The following is a 24824-nucleotide window of genomic DNA, read 5'->3' on the forward strand; positions in this document are numbered from 1 at the left end:
CATATACATATACATGATAATGTAAGCTCAAAAAAAGACCCAACCTGTTATAATATACTATAATATAATAAAGAAAATTAATGAGCTCATGAGCTGCTAACTGTCAAACGACAGTTGATCGTAATTAAAGTATAGCTAAAGTAAAGTGCTCACTTATAACAAAGTGTTGGTTATTTTTAGTTTGAACAGTTTTCAATGACTTAAGTATAAGAAGAAATTTGTCAGGGAGAGGGACGTGGTTTCAAGAAGAAAAAACAAGAAAAGTGCTATCGAGAAGAGCGCTGATATTTATATAGAAGTTATTGAACACATTTGCAAAGGAAATAATGGCGGATAGGCATTTTCATAAATAAATAAACGCTCTAATTTAACGGCACATTTATTCAAGAAATTATATTTGGTCCCTAAATAATAATATTTCCTAAATAATAAGTATATAATTTTGTTTTAATCAAAATAACATTCCAATATTTTTTTTATATTGGACCAAAGATTATATAGGTATTTAAATGATTAAAAGAACAAAATAGCAAGCATTTCGATTTATAGATGTTGTTTTATTGAGATGAGATTCAAAACAAAAGCAAACACAAATCGTATTTCATTACAAGGGTCTTTGGTGTACTCTCGCTTGAAGTCAGAAGTCACCCATGTATTATAGAAAAAATCAGAAAAAAACATTGACAATAATATATTCTACACATAATATCACTCTAATATCAATTGTTTAATAAAACTTATTAATTCTAAACAAAGTCATACAAAGGAAAGTGTCAAATTTGGTTAAAAAACTCCAAAACAGAGTTCCGTAAGATTAAGTCCAAATTTATTGAGTAAATTCGATAACCATCAAATGGTCAATTAAATTGTATAATTAAAATTATGATTAGTTTTCACATACGATTAATGACATGAGCCCAGTATTAGTTAAATGTAATATACTTTAAGATTACCATATATCATTTTAACACTTAATTTTCATATTATTAAGTCAATGTGCGTTTATATATTTCAATCTTATGTTATTTTATCAAACGACTTTTATGACGTTATACAGATTTATTTACGTAAGTACATTTATTCTTTTTAAATTCTAATTAGTTTAAATCGGTATCAAAATAAAGGCACAATTGTAATTAGCACGATAGAATCAGTTACTTATACCCAGTTACTACACACTGGAAACGATTCGTTTGAAATCTACGAGGCGTAAATTAGGGAGCTACCTACCTTGCTACTCATAGCTCAGAAGGTACATAGCGGTACTTAATTGGGTAAATGTATGGAGATTATACATACGAATGTTTTATAAATGAATGTAATCTGTAAACAGATAATTGTACTATCGGCAAGTAAAACGAATCGCTTTTATATCTTAGTAACCGGGCTTAAGACAGACAGACGTTCTATATTTTTAATATAATATAATTATTATTCACACGTAAAATGTGACATTTATAACAATTACTGATAAATTTCTTTAATTGATCAAAACATAAAATATTTAAAAAGATTTTAACCTAATCTAGCTTACATAATTTTTTTTTTATAATCTTACATTAATTCATGCTCTTATTATTTATATATATATAATATATATTACTTAAAATGAGGACGGAGTTTCAGCTGGTCTTACGGAACTCAAAGATATAAAAGCTGCATTTTCTTTATAACATACATATATATTCGCGTGATGTAAATATATCTATTAAGCTCAGATTGCTACGAAATTTAAGTAACACAATTGTCTTAGAAAGTACATGGAATTACTTATACGTACTTAAGGACCGAGTTCAAAGATATAACGCTTTACCCGATACCTAGTGTAGGTTAGTAGGGACGACATAGGTTAACATACCACAGAAAACAGCAAGTACAAATGTATATGTTTTTTATAAGGCACAATCGTTTTAATAATTAAAAAATCATCATCAATAATCTTAGGCTCAATCGTAATATTCGTAAGAGTAAACATGTATACATAAAAAAAAGTCAACGAAGTTTTATTAATCAAATTATCTTTGTCAAATCAAATTGCGTTGTTAATTGTTTATGAATGATGTTTTTCATAGTACGTAATGTGTTCGAAGCAATCTGTGTCGATTTTAAGTGGCCGGAAGTGCACCGGTTAGCGCCGACCGGATGTGAAAACTCTACATGTGTATGGTGGCAGCCGTGTAGCGAGCCTCGCCGCGTCTCCAGCTCCATTGCGACGGCCGATACTGGAGTAATAATAAATATAATTTTTCACATTGAGTCTAGAATCGTTATACCAGTGCCGGCTCAGGATAAAAACAAAAAAGTAATTAAGGAGTTATCTCCCGAATGACTTATCAACATCGATTCGCATTTAACTGGATGGTTTTGTACACTTCGTAAGAAAAAGGCTCCGATAGGTGGTTTTTGTATGCACTCAGCTATTTAAAGATGCGCTCGTTTTTTATAGCGTACCTACCTACGCTCGCATCCATGCATCTTCATACAAAAAAGTTATTTTCGAATGACAAAATACAAACCGATGGTGATAGATCGAATAAAATAAAGAATGATTTATTTATTAAAAGTCATTTACCTTGATGAGAATTTGTCCGCTGCGCGTGTGAGGGTTTTTGAACGCGTAAAGGACCCAGGCGGTGAAGCTGCATACGAGCGTGATGGCCACAAACGCAGCGACCACCCCACCAACGGGAGAAGACGCGTAAGTCGCCTCCGCCGGTGACGTGCCAGTGGGTAGTTTTAACGTAGATTTCATGGGCTCCTCGGCATCACCTGCGGTAATTACATTTAAATAATTACATTTTAATTCTTTATAACATATATTTCAATAATGCACTCAAATGAAATGACTATATACCAATGTGCGTCCGCCGTCTACTTAAGTAAAGGACATTTTCACTGTCTAGTGTAACTCACTACATTAGGTAGTCGGTAATCTTACATACTTTCGCGTTATAAAACTTGTTGGACCCCCAGGACCTTGTGCTATTAACCTCTTTCTAGTCCAGCACTTTGTACAAAAGGATACAAGATTGCGTCGGATAATTGAGTCTAAATTGCCTGTAAAGGTTCCACTGCTGGGCTATAGTCTCCTTTTTTATGTTTGCAGCCTATTGACGGGTTTGTGGATATAAATGTGGCAGACTTTTATGCGAAGAATGCAGTCTTCCTCGCTATGTTTTTATTAACCAACAAGCACGGGATGAATTATAAACACAAATCGAGCACTGAAAATTCAGTGGCGCTTGTCCTTCTTATATGTTTGAAATTTGCAATTCTAATAACATGACATAAACGACTTTAAGAATATGGTTCCAATGAATATCAAGAAAATTATCCATTAAATAGGAGATGACGTCTGATGACGCCCACGTGTTTCGACCTCCTTTGTTGTATCCTGTACTTATCCTGAACGTATCTTTACAATCGTTTCATCCACTTTTATCTGAAATGACAAATTATTGTAGGTATCCGTCAAGGCGAGTCCGTGGCATGATCGAGAGAAGTGAATTATACAGGAGGATCAATCAAAGTCCGCGGATTACAAGATTTGTTAATCAAATAAATATAAAATAAACTACATTTTCTTTTTAACATATTTACCCTCAACTTACTGACACTAATAACCAAATAAGGATATTAAATTTTTTAAGCTTTTATTTTGTCATAATGTGAAGGAACTTCTACAGTAAAATCAGACACAAAACCGGAGACTTTTCGTACTTTGTGACGGGAGCTCTATCATTTCCAGGTTACACTATAACTTTTATAGACATGACAGACTAGAAAGTTGACTCCAGATCTTCGGGACCTTATAACCTTGCACTAGACACTAGTCTTACTTGGTAGGAGGGTTCTGTGCACGCCCATTTTGGACAGGTTTGAAGGGTTAGTCAGTAAAGTCTAGTAGGTGGTAGACTAGAAAAGGCCAAAATTTTATTTAGTGTAAGTTACTATTTAAAAAATGGATTGATTAGGATCTACACTTCCACTTTATTTCACCATATAACAACTGCTTAATCGTTTAAAGTCAGAATAAACTATAGTATAGGAAATAGTCGTTTTTCTACGCGTCTAACAGTAGAGTGAAATGGCAGAAATCGTCACGTAAGAAAAAAGCGTCATGCCCCTCCAGGCGACCGTTCTCTGTCTTTCTCTTTCTAGTATATACAATTTAATATAATAATATTACTTAAACTTATATATTAATAGCGTAAGCCGATATTTGTCCTAGTGATTATGGGACAAGAGCTGTACATAAAAGATCGAAGAGCTTCAGCCCTAGATGTGCAGAAGATTAAAGATTCTTAATTGCAATTTACAAAATTATTACGATTTTCAAAGAAAACATTTTAGAAAGCGAAAATAAGGTATTGGTCGTGTAGAGACCGAGGTACGGTTGTATTAAACAAAAAAAAAAAACAAACATAAAACATGCGAAGAGACGTCGTCAGTTTACAATAAAATGAAAACAAAACCTGTCATAGGTTTCGAAATTTGTAAAAATCTGTTGAATAAACGGCAAGTTTCGCGTGCGACCCACTAGTTTTTTTATTATTGTTTTAATTCACACGGAATTTATTTCTTGTCATTTAATATTTCCCAAATGTTCTTCATTTATTTATTTTTTTCTGTTATTTAATACATAATATATAGCAAAAGCAACTTCCAAGCGGGGTGTCCTCTCGACACATCTCTGTTATTTTTAAACGATCGCTTACCGTTGTTGACGACGGCGGTTTCGTGGGAGGTACGCGTGTCCGTGGTGTAGGCGGTGTTCCCTCCGGCCGGCTGGTCCACGTGCGTGTTCCCCGGACACGACGCCTCCTTTGATATAGTGAACTTGTCGCAATCTAGTCAAAAAACATTAGATATATTTATTTACATGTGATATGGGGTATTATAACTCACAAATGGTTCACTTGTGCATCTTGCATTTGGGGGTTAAAATTATCGCAAATAATCACCCATATTACCTCCAAACGGGAATACGTCGAATTACCAATAACCCTGTATAACAGTAAGTTGGTATGTTTGTATTTCAATATAAACGTTTTATTTAAAGATTTATTGTAGTCGTGCGAAGCCGGGCGATACCTAGTATATGTACATAATACATTGTAGAAACTGGTAACATTTATGATATTTAATTAATTTCTATATTTAATTGTAATATACTCACTTCTGAGGAGCCAGTCCTGTTTGTTTCGGTCGGTTCCACTTGAACATTTCTTAATATATTCACACCACAGGCACTGCAACCAATATTGCAGTTTAATGGCGAATCAAATCGTAACAAATTACGATTACATAAAACAATGATATACCCCATGTAACAGTAACATATTGAAAATTATTTATAAATTTTGTACTAATTATTATAAATGCGAGAGGAACTCTGTCTGTCTGTAGTTCTTTCACTCTTCCTTGGACTTGAACCTAGGCTATTTTTTATGACCAACACCTGACTGCCAATCGATAAAACGCGAGCTAAGCCACCGGCGACAACTAGAATTCCATACATTACTTTAAAAATAGGAAACATTACACCTTATTGTACACATTCTCATAAAACGGTCAACTTCCCAACGACGCCTTAGTCATAGTATCCCACGCCTCCGACTATTGAATTCTTTAAATTTAGACAATAAAAACCGACCAGTGATTACTTATTTAAGGTCTTACATTGAATCCGGTGTCGTGGTTGACGCAGCTCTGGCATGAGTCATACTGCAGGCACGTGGGCAGAGCAACCAGCTTCAATATAGTCATGTTGGATATCTCATGATTCTTGAACGACACGCGGTGGTACTCGTAGATCGTTTTACGTCTCACATCTGGTAAAATTAAATTCATTAAAAAATGCAATCCCTCTCACTACACAATGTAGCATAGCTATACACTCGGGAGTTGTTGAAGACTTACGATGCTAATACACTATTTATTGTAACCAGAGGCCGGGCCGCATTATCCAGTAGGCAGTGGAGGCAACTGCCTAAGGTTCTAGTGCCTAGTAAATAGACTTAAAATTCTTTGTCAAAGAAATTGTTGAAGATAAACCTTTCTCCAATTTGAATAAGGGTATGACATATGTCTGTAATATAGTAATATCAAATACATCATAATTATAAATAACATTGTGTTGTAGCAGAAAATACATCTTTTAGGACGCTCGAAAGGTTCCTATGGATAATCCGGCCCTTACTCTGTAGTCAGTCACAGTGCCCGTGCACAACTGTCATAACATCTTAGCTTCCAAGGTTGATGGTGCATCGGCGATGTGAGGATTGGTTAATATTTCTTACAAGACCGACGTCTATTTTTCATACAGAATACTTCTACGGGTCGGAATACAAGTGGCGTGTCCCGCGTCTGACATTTGTATATATCGAAGAGCGAGGGAAAAGATAAGTGCACTAGTGCTTGCGCACACGTAGGAACACGAGAACTTAATTTGTTTTTTTAATATTTTAATAACAATATAATATACGCATTGTGAACAGTTTGTATATTAATATGAGTGTAATCATAAGGCATGCCGAATACGTACAGAATAATATTTTGTCGTTGAGGTAGGCGTCGCTGATGCCGACTTTGACCGGATGCTCGGTGTCGTTGATGGCCTGCACGGGGATGGGGATATCCTTGTACGCGAATATAATGTCTCCGTTCTTGTAGAGGGTCACAGCGAACGTAAACTTCTTACTCGGATCTTCTTGCAGGGTCACGTTCTCCCAGAACACGGTGAATTTTTCACCTGATTAAATTAATTTTGTTTATTAATCATGCCTCTTGAAGATATATTAGAAAACTCAAGAATAGGCGTAAGTTTATTTCATAATGTCCCTTATTGGTTTAAACGTTAATAATATAAAAACATTTAAATCTATCTTAAGGCACCATTTTATGATAATAATAAATAAAACTGATATATATATTTTTAATGAAATTTTGATATGTTCTCTGGGATTTTTATGCACATTACTCAATGGTGTTCGTCGAGATATGAACTTACGACCCTGAAATAAAATCCTAGTATAATATAAATTGAGACATATTGGTTTATGTTAGTATATTATATACCAGAAGAACATCAAATTCACGCTTGTCGCGTCAATTGTCTAAATTTGATGCAGTTATATAAAAATATTTTATATTAAAATATCTGAAATGCGTCTTTTGGTATAAGTTTTACTTTTATTATCCAATTGGTTTAGTAATTTTATCGACTAAGAATTTAAAAAAAGTATCGTTATTTATAATAGTATAAATAGATTTAAATTACTTATCATTTTTAACTACTTGATAAATTTAATTATTATATTTTTGTGGTTACATTTTAAAGACGAAGATTCTATTCATCACCAAACAAAACATAGCGTGCGTTTACTGTGATAACAGAACCTATATAATGGCATACAAAGATCCTCGCAATCACGATAAAGTGGAGTCACTTGCGTGTTGATTGATAGTATCAGATGCATTTCATTTAAGAGACCTCTTTAACTATTGAGGGCAATCGAATCGATTCGAGCAAATACATTAGTGACATACCCTATCAATTCGAGATAATTTACTATTATATAACACGACATGCGATAAAAAAAACCAATAAGTATATAAATATTTCAATTTAGAAATCGATTATATAAAGTGTGTTTTATATATTTTATAAAATAATAAATAATATTGATTTCGCTATGGTCTCCGCCGGCTGTCACCCAGCACGACTATAGTATGTTCCAATCATAGAACGAGTAAAGATAAATAAATAACATTAACATTGAATTGACGCGTTGTCATTGGTCGAAACGTTGAATAAAATATATGATATTAATCATGGAATAGTGAAAAAACGGCGTTTTGAACATTGAAAGTAAAATTAAATTTGTAGAGAGTTATTAACAAAGTTCATGTAAAACTAAAGCTGTTATATCGATACTCTTTCCGTAATTACGATTACCAGATACTGAACCACGTTTCGTGTACAACTTGCCTTACGTATTTCATTCATTTTTAGTAAGGCACTAAATTAGTTTTTTTACAACAGCCAGTATTGTAATAATCAGTCGATATTTTTTTTTTATGGAATTTCTTTGAATTTTAACATTTTAATATGAAGGAAAATTTCTATTAAAAATAAAAAAAATATGTATAAATTATTATTAAACGAATGCTTAATCTTAAATGATATAAGTGCCCTATAAAAAATGTTAATGCCTTTTATTTGTATAACACAAACAAAAGGCATTAAAATTGAGGTACAAAATACTGACAAATTGATCTTAAAGTCAATTAGATTATTAGTAGGTGAAATAGTGGCGCTTGAATTTTTCTTACATGAACATTATTTATTTCTGTAATAAACAAAATTGGTGTTTTTGTTCTGAAGGACTTATAACTCTTAAAATAAGAGCATGGGAGTCTAGACGTCACTGCATACTATAATAGAATTAAATTAGTTACAGATACAAAGGTCACAATAGCAAGACAAAACACTATACAACAAAGGCAATGACCATGAACGGTGGTCACACAACTTACCATCGTCACTCAGCTTCACAACGCTGTCGTTGGTTAGCTTGGTGTCGAAGTTGGCCATGAGCGGTGCGATATATTGAGTGGCGGCCAGCCAGTTGTGAACGTGGTCGCCGGTGTAGATAAAACCGCCGGTCGCGACCGTTATACTTTTCACTGGATGCCCGTAGAATGGGAAATCGAAACTGAGAGTCAGCGTCTGAAATATAATTACACTATTAGCAACTGCAGGTCGGTGCTTGACAAACCTTTTTGCGTCACGTCGCTCAACATCTGTATGCTTAATTTTCATATTGTTATGATGAAAAACACATTGAAAACAATGTAACTTGAAACTGAAAACAGTTATAGCATTTCGAAACTTTTAATTTAGATTTTTCTTTAGAATAAACGAAAGCTATCGACCGCCTACTGTGAGCTGCGCCCTACGGAGCTACTGCTATAGATAATATTGATCATTTTATACTCCCGATAATGAAACCCGAAGACCAATTGATGGTAATTGACCACTGGAGCCTGACACTTCTATTGAAATAACTATACTTAACGGACATCAGAACTACTTAAGCTGATATATATCTATATATAGCCTATTTCAATGGAAATAGGATAAAAGATAAACAAACCTTTGATTTACGTATTTCATGCAATTTACTAATAACTCCGCTATATTGTGAACAACTACTTTACTTGCAAAATTCCGATAGCAATTTCGTTGCCGTTCAAAACGCTATTTTTACGCAAATCCATAGTGAATTTCATGGATAAATCAAGCTATCAAGCTCTCAACTAATGATATCGTGTCGATTTGCTGTCAAATGTTGTTTATTAGGCTTTTTTCCTATTATAGTTGGAATGTAGTATATGTATGAACATGTAATTATACTCTTTTCCAATCAAAGGAGCAAAGACAGACAAACCTTAGATTTACATATTCCATACGAATCATTTATAGCTCCGTTATGTTATGTACTACAACATTTCTTGATTAATATATATTATATATCAATTTTAATTTCCTGTAACTTTATTCGCGAAGTATAATGAATATTATAGACTATACAAGAACTCGACCGATAACATCGCATCAATACAATGACAAACTTGTATATCTTGCTTCAATCCTTATGACGTTGGAATAGAATATATATTGGCTTACTGGCCCGTTTGTGACCCAACCACTAATATATCCGAGAAAGGTATGTAACTAAAATTAAAATCATTACATACAATACAATTAAACTTCAACATATGTACCAGCTAATCTGCGCGCTTATTGCTAAACGCGAACCGTTTGAAAATATAATTTTTTTTTATCAAATAATTAGTGTAGATTATAAAGAATAACAAGTACAAAGGTGACTGTGAAATATTAAAGCCGGAGATAATGACGATAGCTAAGATACGAGTTATTATTAAAAACTCGTTCAGGCTGAGAGTTTGAGGTCGATCAATGACTTAGTATCAGTACGAAAAATCGACAATCGTCCGGCTAAGCTGCCGGCCGCCTGACACCGACGCTCCTTGAGAATAATACTATTGCATTCATGAATTGCTTGATCCCGACTCTACCGTATCGCCTTTGACCGGTTAAGGCGTTCACTTGTTCGATTAGAATGCATTTAACAAACAAATACTTCGGTTTTTACGATAGCCACGTTTTGAAATAGCTTAAGTTTGGGGTCTTTTCTACATTAAAAAGGAGGATTAATTTATGACAACATGAAAAATAGTTAATTACTTACAGTGGCGCGCCGATGAGAATCGCTGAGGAGCTCGTGCACGATAGGTTTGTGTTGAGTTATGTTTGCCCAGTATTCTTGGAAATATTCAACGCTCCCAATGAACGTACTGTTATAGAAACTGTGGTTATCCTGAAACAAATATTATTGTTGAGATCTTAATCTCCGTAATAATGCATTCAGTCGCCTTATTTAAATATAATACGACGTGACAATATAACACTCACGTAATTTAGTTGAGTGAGATTCTGTTCGGCCTTTATAGTTTCCGGGGTTTCTTTGAACACGTCATTAACATCTGAAATCAAACAAGTGGAGAAGTAAAGACACATTTGAACTTTGGGATTAAATTACAAAATATGAATAAAAGCGGCGGGCGGTTGCTGTTCCTTGTAGTGATTTTTTTTAAACATTTTTCAAATCAAATCAATTTTATTCAAGTAAACTTTAGAACGAATCGTTTTTGAATCGACAACATTTAAATACTACTATATTACCATTTCATACATAACATTCTTTATCGGCGTAATCTCGACATTTTTATAATTATAATGCTAAGATATCGATGTAATCTAAGATATATATTGATCCTATATAAATATTGACGAAATTTAAATAATTTAATAAATAAAAAAAATAGTTTCCACAAAAAAAAAAAAAACGAGGAGTATTCTTTATTTACTTTGTTCATTTGATGGTCGACTTACATGATTTTTTTCGCAAATATGCGTCGTGACCGTACATACTATACGGTTGTAATTATTTAGGTAAGGTTGACGTAAACAAAATTATATACGGATCATATATTTGCTTTGCTGATAATATAACTTCAAAGCATGGAATATCGAGTTTAAAATTTGAATCCATACTATTTATGTTTACTGTTTCATATTATATTTATTTCTAAATGAAGCACAGCCGTGATATTATTATACATAGAAAACATTTAGATTCCAACTCTATGATGTAAATAACGTGTTATATATAGTTCAAGTTTAAATAGAACAATTAATATCAACAACGAGCGGCATACTCTTAATTGCCAGTTTCAATGCAATAGACGCATCGTGTCTTACTATACGAACGACGATAAATGTCAGCACGAGCCCCGTGTCTCAGTCTAAGACAATACGATTCAGTTATCAAATACCAGCATGGTAGGAATAACTGGACGAACGTTTATTTCGTTTAAATTAAGTACTAATAGTTTGAAATGTACGGCGTTTAATTGACATTGCTTAAAAAAATTTAACATGGAACCACGCTCACGTTTTAAACCTAAATACGGTAACACGATAAATTAATGTTTAAGTGATAGAATTATTGATGAATGAATCGTACGAGCCATAACACGTGGGTTATGTGTCTCACAATTCGCAGAGGTTAGTAGTAAGATCACAGCGAAATAACATATTACATCCTGTCAACCCATCTATGGGTAATACTCACTTCGACATGACAATAAAATACAAAACATAACCCTCAATCCATTTACTCATTTCAAATATAAAAATTAGTTATAACATTTATTTAACAATCTACTGCTGCAAACCTTATTACAAAGACATGATCAATATCATCTAGTTTGAACTCTTTTAATAAGGATTTTCCTTAAATATAGTTTTCCTTAAAAGCATTTTATTTTATTTTAATATTTACATAGTATCAGGCGAAGAGTGTCACACAAAAAGTATAAAAAAATTAAATAATCCTGTCTATATTCGAAATTTAAAGGCGAATAAACTGCGAAGCGCAGCTACTTATACAAAAATATTATATATATTAAAACCTACTCCAAAACGAGCTGCATCTTTTAATTAAGTTTTATTTATATTGGTGTTAATAGTTATTTCTCGTTTAGTAACATAGATAAATGGGTTAAATACAAGACTTACTGTCGTCTGGCAGTATCGGGTCGCTGACTTTGGGCATGTTATCGGGGACATTAACGTGTAGTGTCCCTGAATTGTTGAACCCAAGTAGCGGCGTATTTGTCTCATCGGCTACGGTTTTGGAAGTCGTTTCTGAAAAAGATTGATATCATTTATAAACAAGAAAATTATTACGGATTGTCTAATTTACACTTATAATTTTCATCGGTCTAGTCTAAATATTTCTAAACCTGTTTTTTTTTGTATATTATATATTATTTTTTCTATTTGAAGGTGGCTCGTTCGGGGAGCACTACATAGATAGATTATACGTATATAATTGCAGATATTAATTACTGTACAACATTTAATTACAATTCTAGCTTATCTATACTAATATTATAAAGAAATTTAATTTGTTTGTGTGTATATAGCAGGGTCATTTCAGGAACTAATGATCCAATTCTAAAAAAGCATTAATTGGGAGCGACATTATCCCCGAGCGTCCTAGGGTTTACCCGTTCCATATAAATTGTACCCGCGCAAAGCAGGATATGCTATTTTCGTTCAACGTCCATTTAAGTAATGCAGTTGAATTTAGCAGGAGACACAATTTATTCCGATACAATCGACAAATATCATCATAATATTAGCTAATCATAAGCATAAAAGTTGCTCGAGAAACAGTTAATCTAACGACGAAACCAGAATGAAGAATCCCCGCTGTAGTTTTCAAGATTATCGCATACTTAAATACATACAAATGCGGCGACGGCTATTATATATGATATACTTATAGAAGATAAGATATCCTAAATATTTGTTTTGTCTAATTGCTTGTGTAACTTTTTAAAATTCCTGCGATGGAACCTGTGTTATGCTCGTTCACTTGTTTAAAGTGCTTTATGATAGGCCAATGTTCTATCAACGGCTGTACATTTTGAAACTTAAGAGCTTCTAAATGCTTAAGAAGTGAATTTGTAGTGATTGATATAAATATACACTGAAAGTATATTTGTTAAATGTAATATTGGCCCAAGCGTATCACGACGCAAGTTTAATTAGGTTAATAACTATTTAAATGGGTATGTATTATCTACTCAAGTAAATGATTTATTATTTCTTTACCATTTTTACTACTCCAAAATGGCTGGATCAAATTTAAAAAATATTCTTTACAGAAATTTTGATGCATTAGCGTTATTTATATCATACACTTAGTTAACTATACATAACTATATGCGATCGCAAATGCAATTTGAGAATATATATCGATGATCATAAGTAATATATAAATAAAAAGCTTTGGATAAAAACATAAAATCGCCACAGCAAATATTTTTAGGAAAATCAAGTAATTAAAACCTTAAAAGTTAATCGCTACAACTGGTACAATAAACACATTCGTAATTATTCATACGCTTTAATCGCTTTAAAAACAGTAAGATAATGTTTAAAAATAAAATTGAAAATAAAATATAATAAACGATACATGGACATTTTTTTCTCAATTTGGAAACAACAATATAAATAAAGTTATATTCGCATTGGATTTTACGACTAGTTTATATAACATGAAAAGTGAAGTCGATAATAAGTACACGAACATTACTTGTCTAACGCAAAGCGAATACATGTTATTGTGGCGCTGAATTTGTAAACACTAATCATATCGATATCAACTCACTTCCTTCAATCAGAAGCAGCTGTTCGATCCCTCGCCTACGGCTTAAGAACATTTTACTATAATCATTCACAGGCAACTATTACAATTTAAATCATCAGAAGCAGAGAGCAAGCAAGCGGGCACGTTTACAATAAAATGAAATTAACAGCTGGCGATGTTTATACGATTTGCTCATGTGGCATAATATATACCTATATATATGCATATATACATAATTAATAAAAAAAAGCGCTATCTAGACAAGTGACACTATGACACTTTGAATTTGTCTAAAAAAAGGGATCCGATATGACATGCTCATCAGCGTTACAGAGCAGGAGATAGGAGCAATAACATCAATTGCTAACCCTCCTGAAAACGAAGAAGATAGAATAGACAAACATGCAGCGCTCGGCAATATGTTCTCGCCATTGTTAAGGGATATTGTTGCGAAGATTTAAAACAGCGCAAAGCTTATGGTTTTAATTTGCAATTCATTGGGACTATCTGATGATGATATGAGAAATTATCAATTTTTATAGCCTATCTCACCCACTCATCAGATATTCTACCGCCAAACAGCAGTATTCAGTACTGTTGTGTTCCGGTTTTAAGGGTGAGTGAGCCAGTGCAACTACAGGCATGTGTACTTATTCCGAAGATTGGTGGCACATTGGCGATATAAGGAATTGATAATATTTCTTACAGCGCTGGCAGTATGTCTATGGGCAGTGGTGACCTTGATTTGCCCTCAGGTGGCCCATATGCCCGGCCACCTACCTATATAATCACAATTAAATACTGATATCGTTGCTAACTCTTAACCACAGGAAAGATAATAAGGAAATGGATGCAAGCAACCTAAGGTGTAAATTAAAAAAAAACTAAATTATTTCCAATTAGATCCGAGATGGCCCAGTGGTTAGAACGCGTTCATCTTAACCGATGATTGTGGGTTCAAACCCAGGCAAGCACCACTAAATTTTCATGTGCATAATTTGCGTTTATAATTCATATCGTGCTCAGCGGTGAAGGAAAACATCGTGAAATTCTGCCACATGTGGAGCAGCGTGGTGGAATATGCTCCAAACTTTCTCCTCAAACAAGGGAGAGGAGGCCTTAGCCCAGCAATGGGAAATTTACAGGCTGTTAATGTAAAAATTTCCACGACTTTCATATTACAGTTAATGTTGTAACATAGCGCATGGGAATAAAATGAAAATGACAATGAGAAGTGTAATATAAATAAATATTTGATGACACTTGCATATCGTGTGTATTTTACCCACTGTTTGTACAGTTATTCAATATTATTATTCTATCCGAACAAACGTCATCGAGCCTCGCAGTGAATAATCAACCTTATAGCGTTTTGTTAAAATATATACACTTAGTACAAAGATAAACGTCTTTGTATAGCAGCTTTAGTGGTTTGTTTGTATTGTGTAATTGTCTATAATGAGAAAATCAATAACCTGAATTATTAATACTGCGATACTATTATTTTTACTTTATATTCACTTTTAGATGTGTAAGATAATTTAAAAATAGGATTAAATTATCAAACAGCTCTAAAAATGTTCAAACAAAATGTATAGTGTTATCTAAATCATTGCAGCCTTGTTTTTTTTTTTAATAATTTAAGAGAAGATTTAAGAGTACCTAAGTATCCAACGGGTTCCTGGAGTTTATGATTCTTAACTGTTGAGTCAAGTATCTACGAATTATATCATTTAGACAGCATATCGAAGCGACGTCGGACTGGTAGTACGAGTTTATTTCATTATGAACACGCCCTATTGACGCCGTCAGTGCGCAGTAGCAGTACTACATCGTCGCCTTTTCTCTCTAGTCACTACTTATAATACATTTGCGTTGCATACAAACAACTGCAATGTGACTGCAATGCAATTGATTCTGTCCTCTGAGCTCTCGCAAAAATAAACAATACAAGTTATTAAAATAATATTTATGTATACATTCACGAGATGTGACCTATGTTAAGACATTTTAGGTCGTTGTACGATAAAGACGACGACTTAATAAGTCATTAACTATCTATCAAGTCGTAACAGGTTATGAATACTTATAAAAACATGTCGCAGAGACCATAGATATTTCTAGAACGAAACTGCCACCGTTACATTGTCTCGTGATCACGTACGCATACCATAAACTTTTCGTATGTTCGTAGCTCATAGCTTACTTGCATGCAAATAGTTGTGTGCATTATTGATAATGACTTCTATTGGCTTCATAACTTGCTTAGACGGCTGTAATTAATGAGCATTGTACAGGATGAATTTAATTGAAGGAACACAAAATTATTTACGAAGTGTATATTGTATTACCAATAAGTAATTCTCTAGGTACATTTCATCTGCCACGGTTTTCCTAAAATTGACAAGTAATATAACATGAACAATAGTGGCTTATTGTTAACAAAAATTAACCGCTGTCGGACAAAATCCACAAGACAAAGAAACAAATCATCATTAAATGTAATAACTACTTAGAAGTGACGTCATTTTTATTGATTCTAATTAAACATAAGGTCATCAAAATTATAATCAAGTGATGTCGTTTGAATGTTTCTTACGTACAACTTATTGGCTCACCAGTTTGACCAGCTTTAGTATAGACGTTAACAGTGTGTATATTAAAGAATAATTTCTCTTTGACAGCACACTTTACTTTATTATAACTTTTGTTGCTAAATGCATTTGATTCTATTTCCTTGATCAAATGTATAATGTATGGAATAATAATACATGCGCTGTACGCATAAATACTTTAGCCTTATATTAAACTAATGATACAAATTAATTTGATCATTGATTTAATCGAGTTGCACGCTGTTTCACAAAACCTTGTAATCGTTTCAGATTGTATAACAGTAAAGAAATTATAAGCTACATTAAATATACGTTTAGTATTTGTAGATTTGTAGATAACATTTATCAACTAATCTATTAAATAACGTAAATGATTAACTAAATTTTTTTTGTTGGATGCTGCTGGATATTCGTAATGCATGTGAATAAATAAATTGATAGTATGACTAAATCAGTTTTATCTTTAAGTATACGGTCCTATTATTATTAATGTCGATGAATCGATGCGACCATTCAACTTCAGAAAGGCAGGGTTCACACTATCGCAATAGGATTAAACGCGCCCTTCACATAAAGTTTTAATATTTTAAAATCGAAATATATATTTATTAAAATAAATAAATAATGAAATATCCTTCTTCTTCTTTCTCTACTACGTAAAATGGAAGTTAGGCCTAGGACATTCGGATAATTTGACGTAACCCTTAACAAAACTTAATTTTGTCTTAAAGTTACTATACTGTGTTTTGTATAAAACTACCTTATCGCCGTGCCGTAGAAAAACTTATTTGACTTGTATTACGTAACTACTCAGTATCTTGTCGGTTCTTCTCGCTAGAGTCTATATTCTGAATCAGCGGTTTCTCGAAAATTTAATATAAAATGACGATTCAAAATTAATTTATGTTGTGTAGACCCTCGAACTATAATGTGGTATTTTTAAATGGATTTTCCCTTTTTGTTTATTTACTGGCAAGAACTATGTGTAATGATGGGAATTCCAAACTGTCGGCCATATGTAAGCGTAGCTATTGAAATGATAAGAAAAAAATTCTACAACTTTTCTCTACATTATTTATTTATAATTCGCATATCGACCCTTTGTTGTTTAATGTTTTTATGAATCACGTGAAGTCATGCATTCAACAGTCACATGTTTTTGCTTTATGCGGATGACGTAAAATTTGTCACAACTATAATATCGACCAATCACTGCGAGTTATTATTACGAGCGGATATTGTCAAGAAAACCATTTACAAATTAAGATAAAAAAAATGTGCCTTACAACTCTTAACTTACAAAGAAAATCAATAGAATTTCTCAGAGGGACTCATATTTCTGATGAAAATCTGCCACATGCAAGCTCCAAAAACATACGAAATTTGTCGTTACCGCATAAAGCCATTAACAGTAATACAAATGTTTAAGCAACAGTAACTGAGCTACGTGACCTTGAGGTCCAAATTGACCAATAAACTGTTATTTAAATATATTATTAATATATTTAAATAATATAACGATTGCATATAAAAAGTAATGATTTATTTTGCGTATTCTCAAGGAATTCAAAAAGCCTTCGACTCTTATTTTTTTATTTAAAAGATTGTTTAGAATTCTGCTCAATTTCTTAGAACTTATTCCATAAAGTAATGACTCAATCGAAATAGTGTATATCAAGTTCCTTAAAAGGTTAAAAAATTAAAAACTACGCTCTAAAAAGTACTAAACAAGAAAATATTATTGTCTGACATTCGTATTTTATACATTTTAGAGGATTTCCGAGTGCAACCTGTGGCGTACACGCCACCTTGCCTTAAGTATATATACAACTTTTAGATTGGCGAATAATTTCAAAAGGAAAATAATTGTTTTTTTCCGGCTATGCAAATAAAACTTCTCGGTTTGTCTTCTACCATATATATACATGATACATATAAACCTTCCTCTTGAGCAGCTCTGTTCATTGATGAAAACTGCATTAAAACCCGTTGCGTAGTTTAAAAGATCTAAGCGTACCGACGACGGCGGGAAGCGACTTTGGTTAAAACTATGTAGAGAACAATTTACAAAACATATTATTGTGTACACAGCCCTTAGGATAAAGTGGCACTCGACCAAGGCCATTGTAACATCACTATCTCTATAATATTTTATTAATTCACCAAGACTAAGCTCAAGTAATAAGCAACTTTTCTCTGCACTTTTAATACGAACTAATTACTATGCAAACAATTTTCTTATTCGTGTTTTTAATGTTAAATTTTTTAACATTAATATCTACCATTATAATTTAATTACTTTCAAAATCCTTTTTTAAGGAATGAAAACTAAAACAATTGGTCCTTTTTGTTAGTTAAACTTGGTGGGCCATGGTGGGGTATGCTCCAAACCTTCTCCTTGGTAAGGGCCAGCAGTGAGGCATTTATGGGCTCTTTACTTTTAGTTAAAGTTTATTGCAGTTTCTGGTTAAATGTGTGTAAATAACTAACTTAGAAAAACTTACTGGTATGGTATATGTCTGTATAAGAAATTGTCTGCTTCTTTGCGTTGAATAATAAATAACAATTAATTGTAATCATATCAAATATATGCTGGGTTAATACAGGCTTGTATATGACTAAGTAAGACAAAGAAGTGTTTTATTAATTTCATTTATATTATTTTTGTAGCAGTCTTACAGTAATAAAAAGAATAATAATACGTAAAAAACTAATACTAAATATTAAGTTTATGGATAGCAAAACCGCTTATCAAACAGTAATTGTACCCGTTTAAATAAAATTGTACACATGACCGTATATTACATACATTCTTTTATTAATGCATGACCAAGGAATACTAACATATGTCGCCTAACGTGCACCCAATTATATGCACATAAATACTTAATATAAATTTGTTCCGGTTGGAGGGTGAGTCAGTGTGAATATTATAGGTGGAAAGAGGTCTTAGTCCCCTAGGTTGGTGGCGAATTGTGGCAGGGAATTTATTACAGAACCAATATCTAAAGTCTTCGTCACCTATTTTTTATAAATTATAAGGTTAATAACAAAATTATTATAAATTGAACATATTATTCTCTTGTTAATTAATAAAACACCTGTGTAATCTTAACACGTTAACTCAAATATTTCAAAATAGAAGCGAGGACATTTTAATGCTCCTAAAATACAATTATGTTAATAAGATCAAACATATCATATCATATCTAGAATAAAGAGTTACGGAACAATTAGAATGTCCGAATTTATTCAAGAATTAAATAAGTATTTGCTTACGTAATATGTTTTTATTTTGAAATGCTTATTATATATAGATCTACAGAAACCGAGCAATACGAATATTAATCGAAGAACGCGGGTTCTGAACCGGGGAAACAGCACTGAATATTCACGTGCCTAATTTATTTTTATAATTGATCTTGTTTTTGGTGGTGGGACTCATATTTCTGATGAAAATCTGCCACATTGGAATATGCTCCAAAAATACCCGAAATTTGTTCGGTAGTGGGACGTTTATAGGCAGTTACTGTACTACACTTTGGATTAAGGTTAATTCATGGATGATAACATTAAAAATATTTATAACTAGCCAAACCCGCAGCTTCGTCCGCGCGAAATTTATAAAACTTTATAGCTCAATATACAACCTTTGATTGTTTCCCCGTACCAATTTCCACCCCTCTTTTCACACATTTAAGGGGTGATTTCCGTGATAAAACCAATGTCCTTCCCTGGGACTCAAACTATATCCATACCAAATTTAATCATAATCTGTTCAACGGTTTAAGCCCGAAGAGATAATAGACAGAGATATTTTCGCATCAATAATATTAGTAGGGATCTACAAAATCCGAAATAATTCGAATTTAATTTTCAAGAATAATACAATTTATTTAATTATACCCAAAATCAATAACACTGTACAATGATTTAGCTTTTATTATGCCGCAAAAAAATCAGTATAACCAATATTTTTGAAAAAGATAATTAGGTAGGAATAAATTTTAGCGAGACCCGCAATATCTGGATAAATTTCATGTGTTCTAATGACTGGACAATCGCAGCTCTTAATGTACGTTAATTCTAACTAGGCAATACTGAGCTCTCCTCGATTCTTCTTAGATGTTCTGACTTATAATTTGTTATTATAAACACACATTATAACTTGTGTTTATGAACATATGAGAACTAGCCAAGTCAGACCTTACGCTACAATATATTCTGCATATGTCTTTCCTTAAGGTTTTAGCTTCCATCATACCAAATTTGTCTTCTAATATCAATGGTTACTAATTTCAGTGGTTTGGTCGTGAAAGAGCAACAGACATACGGACAGACAGAGTTACTTTCACGCTTAAAATATTAGTATTGTATTTTTCTGTAATCGACGCCCTTCCTGATGTTCTGCCCACACTACATAACCACTTACGGCGACCTGCTTACTGTTTAATGGAATAAATCTCATAATTCTGAGATTTCTCTCGTTTAAACAATTAAATATGAAGACGATTAATCTTCATCATTTTTCAAGATTGAAGATATTCAATCTTGAAAATAACTCGACAAAATATTGTAGATAGAAATGTTACTTATTAGAAGAATATTGTATTTTTTATACAGATAATATTTTTATTATTTCTTTGCTAATAAAATTTATTATTATTAATTTATTAAAATAATTAAAATAAATGACTAATAAAATGACTTACTTTCAGTCTCATTTACGGATTTTTCTTTACTGGCAGTGGTGTTTATCGTAATCGCAGCTGTTGTGTTTGCAATGTTGGTAATATTCGTTGCTATTGGCGAAGCAGTAGGTGAAGTAGGTGGTGCCGCTGGCGACGCGACGTCGGCATCTCGGCGTTGCCGGTCGAACGCCACAAATTCCGGCTTTATATCACTATGAGATATTTGTCTGTTTACGATGACATACTCAGGACCCACTGGAACAGATTGAACTAATTAAAATTACGTAAATAGTTTCTTAAGAGAGATGGCCCAGTGGTTAGAACGCGTGCATCTTAACCGATGATTTCGGGTTCAAACCCAGGCAGGCACCACTGAATTTACATGTGCTTAATTTGTTTATAATTCATCTCGTGCTCGGCGGTGAAGGAAAACATCGTGAGGAAACCTGCATGTGTCTAATTTCAACGAAATTCTCCCACATGTGTATTCCACCAACCCGCATTGGAGCAGCGTGGTGGAATATGCTCCATACCTTCTCCTCAACGGGAGAGGAGGCCTTAGCCCAGCAGTGGGAAATTTACAGGCTGATTATGTTAAATAGTTTCTTATATTAAGCTGTAATAACATACGACATTATTAACCGTATAAAAATTATTTACTGCCACTTTCCAATAGATAGTTTTCAATTAGACAGAACTTGTTATAATTATTACTGTCATATAAAATTCTAATCAGATGATAATTGTTTATTTGTAAGCATAGATAAGTGTAGAATTTAGTTATAAGTACAAACCATAAAAAACAATAATAGTTTAATTGAAGACATAGCCACTATTAATTATTTAAGCTTATGAGGGCATTATTCAATGTAATAGAGCTAGTGTTATTAAACTATTTAACAGCAATGGTTATTGACCGTTGTAACAATAACTGTTGTTTAAATAGTATTTTACGTCATGAAGATTAGTATTAATTGAAATAACAGGAAGAAACAGTTTACAGAAAGTTTTAAATACATACATATATTGTAGAAACAGTGCATATAAAGTATAATGAGTATTATTTTGAATAATTTTCTTTTAAATATACCATTAAATGATAAAATATGTTTAGTAGATGTTTTCGAAATTTTAAAACTCAATTAATAGGTTAGCCTGCAAAAAAGCAAATTGAATTTTCTTTACACCATTACCATGACATATAAAATTTATTAAGGTATTTTATATGATTATTCACTAAAGCAAAGCATAATAATATTGAATTTGAATTTAGATAATATAATATGGTTGCAACTTACGTGGTTCTTTTTATCACATAATATTAATCTTATTCAGTTGATATTGTACACCTCACATTTTAAATAAGGTATAAGCAGTTTCAAGTTACTTGTATGATATATTTGATTTGTATAGGTTCATATAATGATAACTATCATTACTTGATTGAAGCAAATGTAAAATTACTTATACAAAATATATATTTCAAATGACTTAAAAATTCCAATGCTTTCAACTTTAAAGTTTGTATTTATAAGAAGAGTAACTTTTGGCTTCAATAAATATACTATCAGCCTTACTTATAAGCATTGTTTACCTATTGTTTAGATAAAATCGAATTTTGCTCTATTTATTGTTGTTGATTTGATACCTGTAAGACCACTAGACACCGCATTGTTTAAATAATTGTCCCTCAAAAAAACATTGATAGGTAAAGCCATATAATATGTTTGTTAAAAGATACTATGGAAATCCCTTGATTAGTTATAATTTCAAATTGTTAAATTTCAATTAACCACTTTTAGTATTTCAACCATTGCCAGACATTGTCCTGCTCGATTTTGCATTATATAGTAAAACCTTCTTTGAAAATTTCTTTAACCTCTGGTATGGTCTTGTAGTTTTATATATGTGTATATTGGTTAAGTAGTTGTTTCAATTAAGACTCAAACCCAAAAAAGTTTCCTTTATTCTTAATATCTCAGAATATTGTGATATTCCAACAATCTTTAATGCCGAGCCCCCATTTACACTGTATAAAATAAAACAAATTCGCAGTGTTTTATTTTGGAGTAATTTAAGGAAACTATAATTATGTCAACAGTTAAAAAATATAAATTATCAACAACTTGAATTTCAACAGTCTGACTCGAAGAAAGAAGAAAGAAACATTCAGTCAAACCATTCTTGGCTCTTACTCTAGAAGTAAACCACATGGAATCTGTGTCGCCTTCTATACAGATAGTTGTTGATATTATTGGCTAAGAGTCTATAAACTAATATATAATAGGCAATATTTGTAAATATTTTGATTGATAAAAATTATACCACTATATTTAAAAGTTTCCTGACTAGGGGATTTTTTGCAAACTATATTGCAACAGACTTGAGAAGATCAAAGATTATGATAGTTTTTAATCAGTTAAACAGTACTAAAGACTCAGGTCAAGGTCAGGTCAAGAAATTCAATCACAAACCAAAGAGTTAAGAAATAAAAATAATTGAAGTCTTCAAAACCATTGCAATTTTTTTTACATATGCATTTATACTTTACCTTACAAATTAGATATACATAATCAAAACAATGTTTCTTTAATTTCAGCATAGGAAATGCAGTGCATCAGTTTTAAATGTCAGGTTTGGTAACATTATTTTAATATAATTAGATCTTTTAGGTCTAAATAATGTAATTTATAAAACAAGTTATATAAGAATGTAAGCTTCTAAAATGTCAAATATCTATTGTTATGTGTGTTAAAGGCCTTAAGATATCCATTTGAGTACAATAAACACAAGAACATGATAAAGATTATATACTAAACATTTTAAACCAAATACTATCAAGGCTTATGCAATGTAGGTATAATTGGTTATTATGATTTGAAAATTAAATGTTTTATTTTAAGAATACAATAATAAATTACAATTTAAAAAAAATCTAACCTTCAATTAATCAAAGAGTACAGTTTGTAAAAAAAAAATGTATATTTTGCAAAAGCATTCATAATTAAGTTTTCATATACTTGCAGCAAAAGAAAAGAAAGAAAATTGCGTCAGTTTAACATCTACAAGCTCAGTATTTCTAAATATTTTTCAATTAAAAAAATATTTTATATGTTTTATATTATTTACGTCATCGAATCACAAAAGTCAACGACAGACAGTACAAAGAATTTGTTGTTGATATAATGTGATTGTAGGCTTACCTGTTGCAACAAAAGTAAAAGAAAGCGTAATGAACAATAACGTTACTATGAAATTCGCTTTTGCCTCCAATTGTAAGAAATCCATTTTCACACAAATTAAATATTGCTTCCAATGCGTATTTTTGTTAAAGTAACGTCATTTAGCTTTATTTGACGTTATCCACGCTGGCGTATTGAATGGTACTATTCTGTGTAAAGTTGCTCAGCGATGTGCGAACTGCGAATCATAGATAATACACTTATACTAGCTATAGATAAGCAACTCAAGATTTAAAAGAATAGTTTACGGGTCTCGGCCACTAGATGGCGGTTGTTAGTTTCTCAATAGCCCCATAGATGGCATTAACCTAAATTTATTATATATATTAATTTTTATTTAAGGATTTTGTGAAAATTGAAAAACTACAAATTCATCATATTTAGTAAATTTATCGTTTAACAATTATTTGACATATTTTTATAACGAAAGACTTGCATGATTGACCTTTAAATTTTTATTTC

General features: G+C 32.1%; 1 protein-coding gene across 2 annotated transcripts; it reads right to left on the reverse strand.

Annotated features, from left to right (window-relative positions):
• Positions 1 to 363: 363 nt before the first annotated feature.
• LOC113401152 (plexin domain-containing protein 2) lies at positions 364 to 24542 on the reverse strand. 2 transcript variants are annotated; one of them, XR_010309866.1, is made up of 13 exons: positions 24324 to 24542; positions 21142 to 21375; positions 12173 to 12301; positions 10505 to 10575; positions 10281 to 10409; positions 8542 to 8734; positions 6548 to 6754; positions 5683 to 5834; positions 5180 to 5252; positions 4719 to 4850; positions 2573 to 2769; positions 2073 to 2222; positions 364 to 2038 (listed from the first exon to the last, which is right to left on the reverse strand). XR_010309866.1 is itself a non-coding variant. In XM_064220253.1 (12 exons), exons 1-12 carry the CDS (start codon positions 24406 to 24408, stop codon positions 2154 to 2156), a joined length of 1671 nt encoding a protein of 556 aa, XP_064076323.1. In that variant the 5' UTR covers positions 24409 to 24542; the 3' UTR covers positions 364 to 2153. The 2 variants fall into 2 exon arrangements, 1 of the variants encoding a protein (XP_064076323.1); XM_064220253.1 differs by having other exon boundaries at positions 364 to 2222.
• Positions 24543 to 24824: the final 282 nt, after the last annotated feature.

This window comes from Vanessa tameamea, chromosome Z, assembly GCF_037043105.1.
Source record: "Vanessa tameamea isolate UH-Manoa-2023 chromosome Z, ilVanTame1 primary haplotype, whole genome shotgun sequence".
NCBI lineage: Eukaryota > Metazoa > Arthropoda > Insecta > Lepidoptera > Nymphalidae > Vanessa > Vanessa tameamea.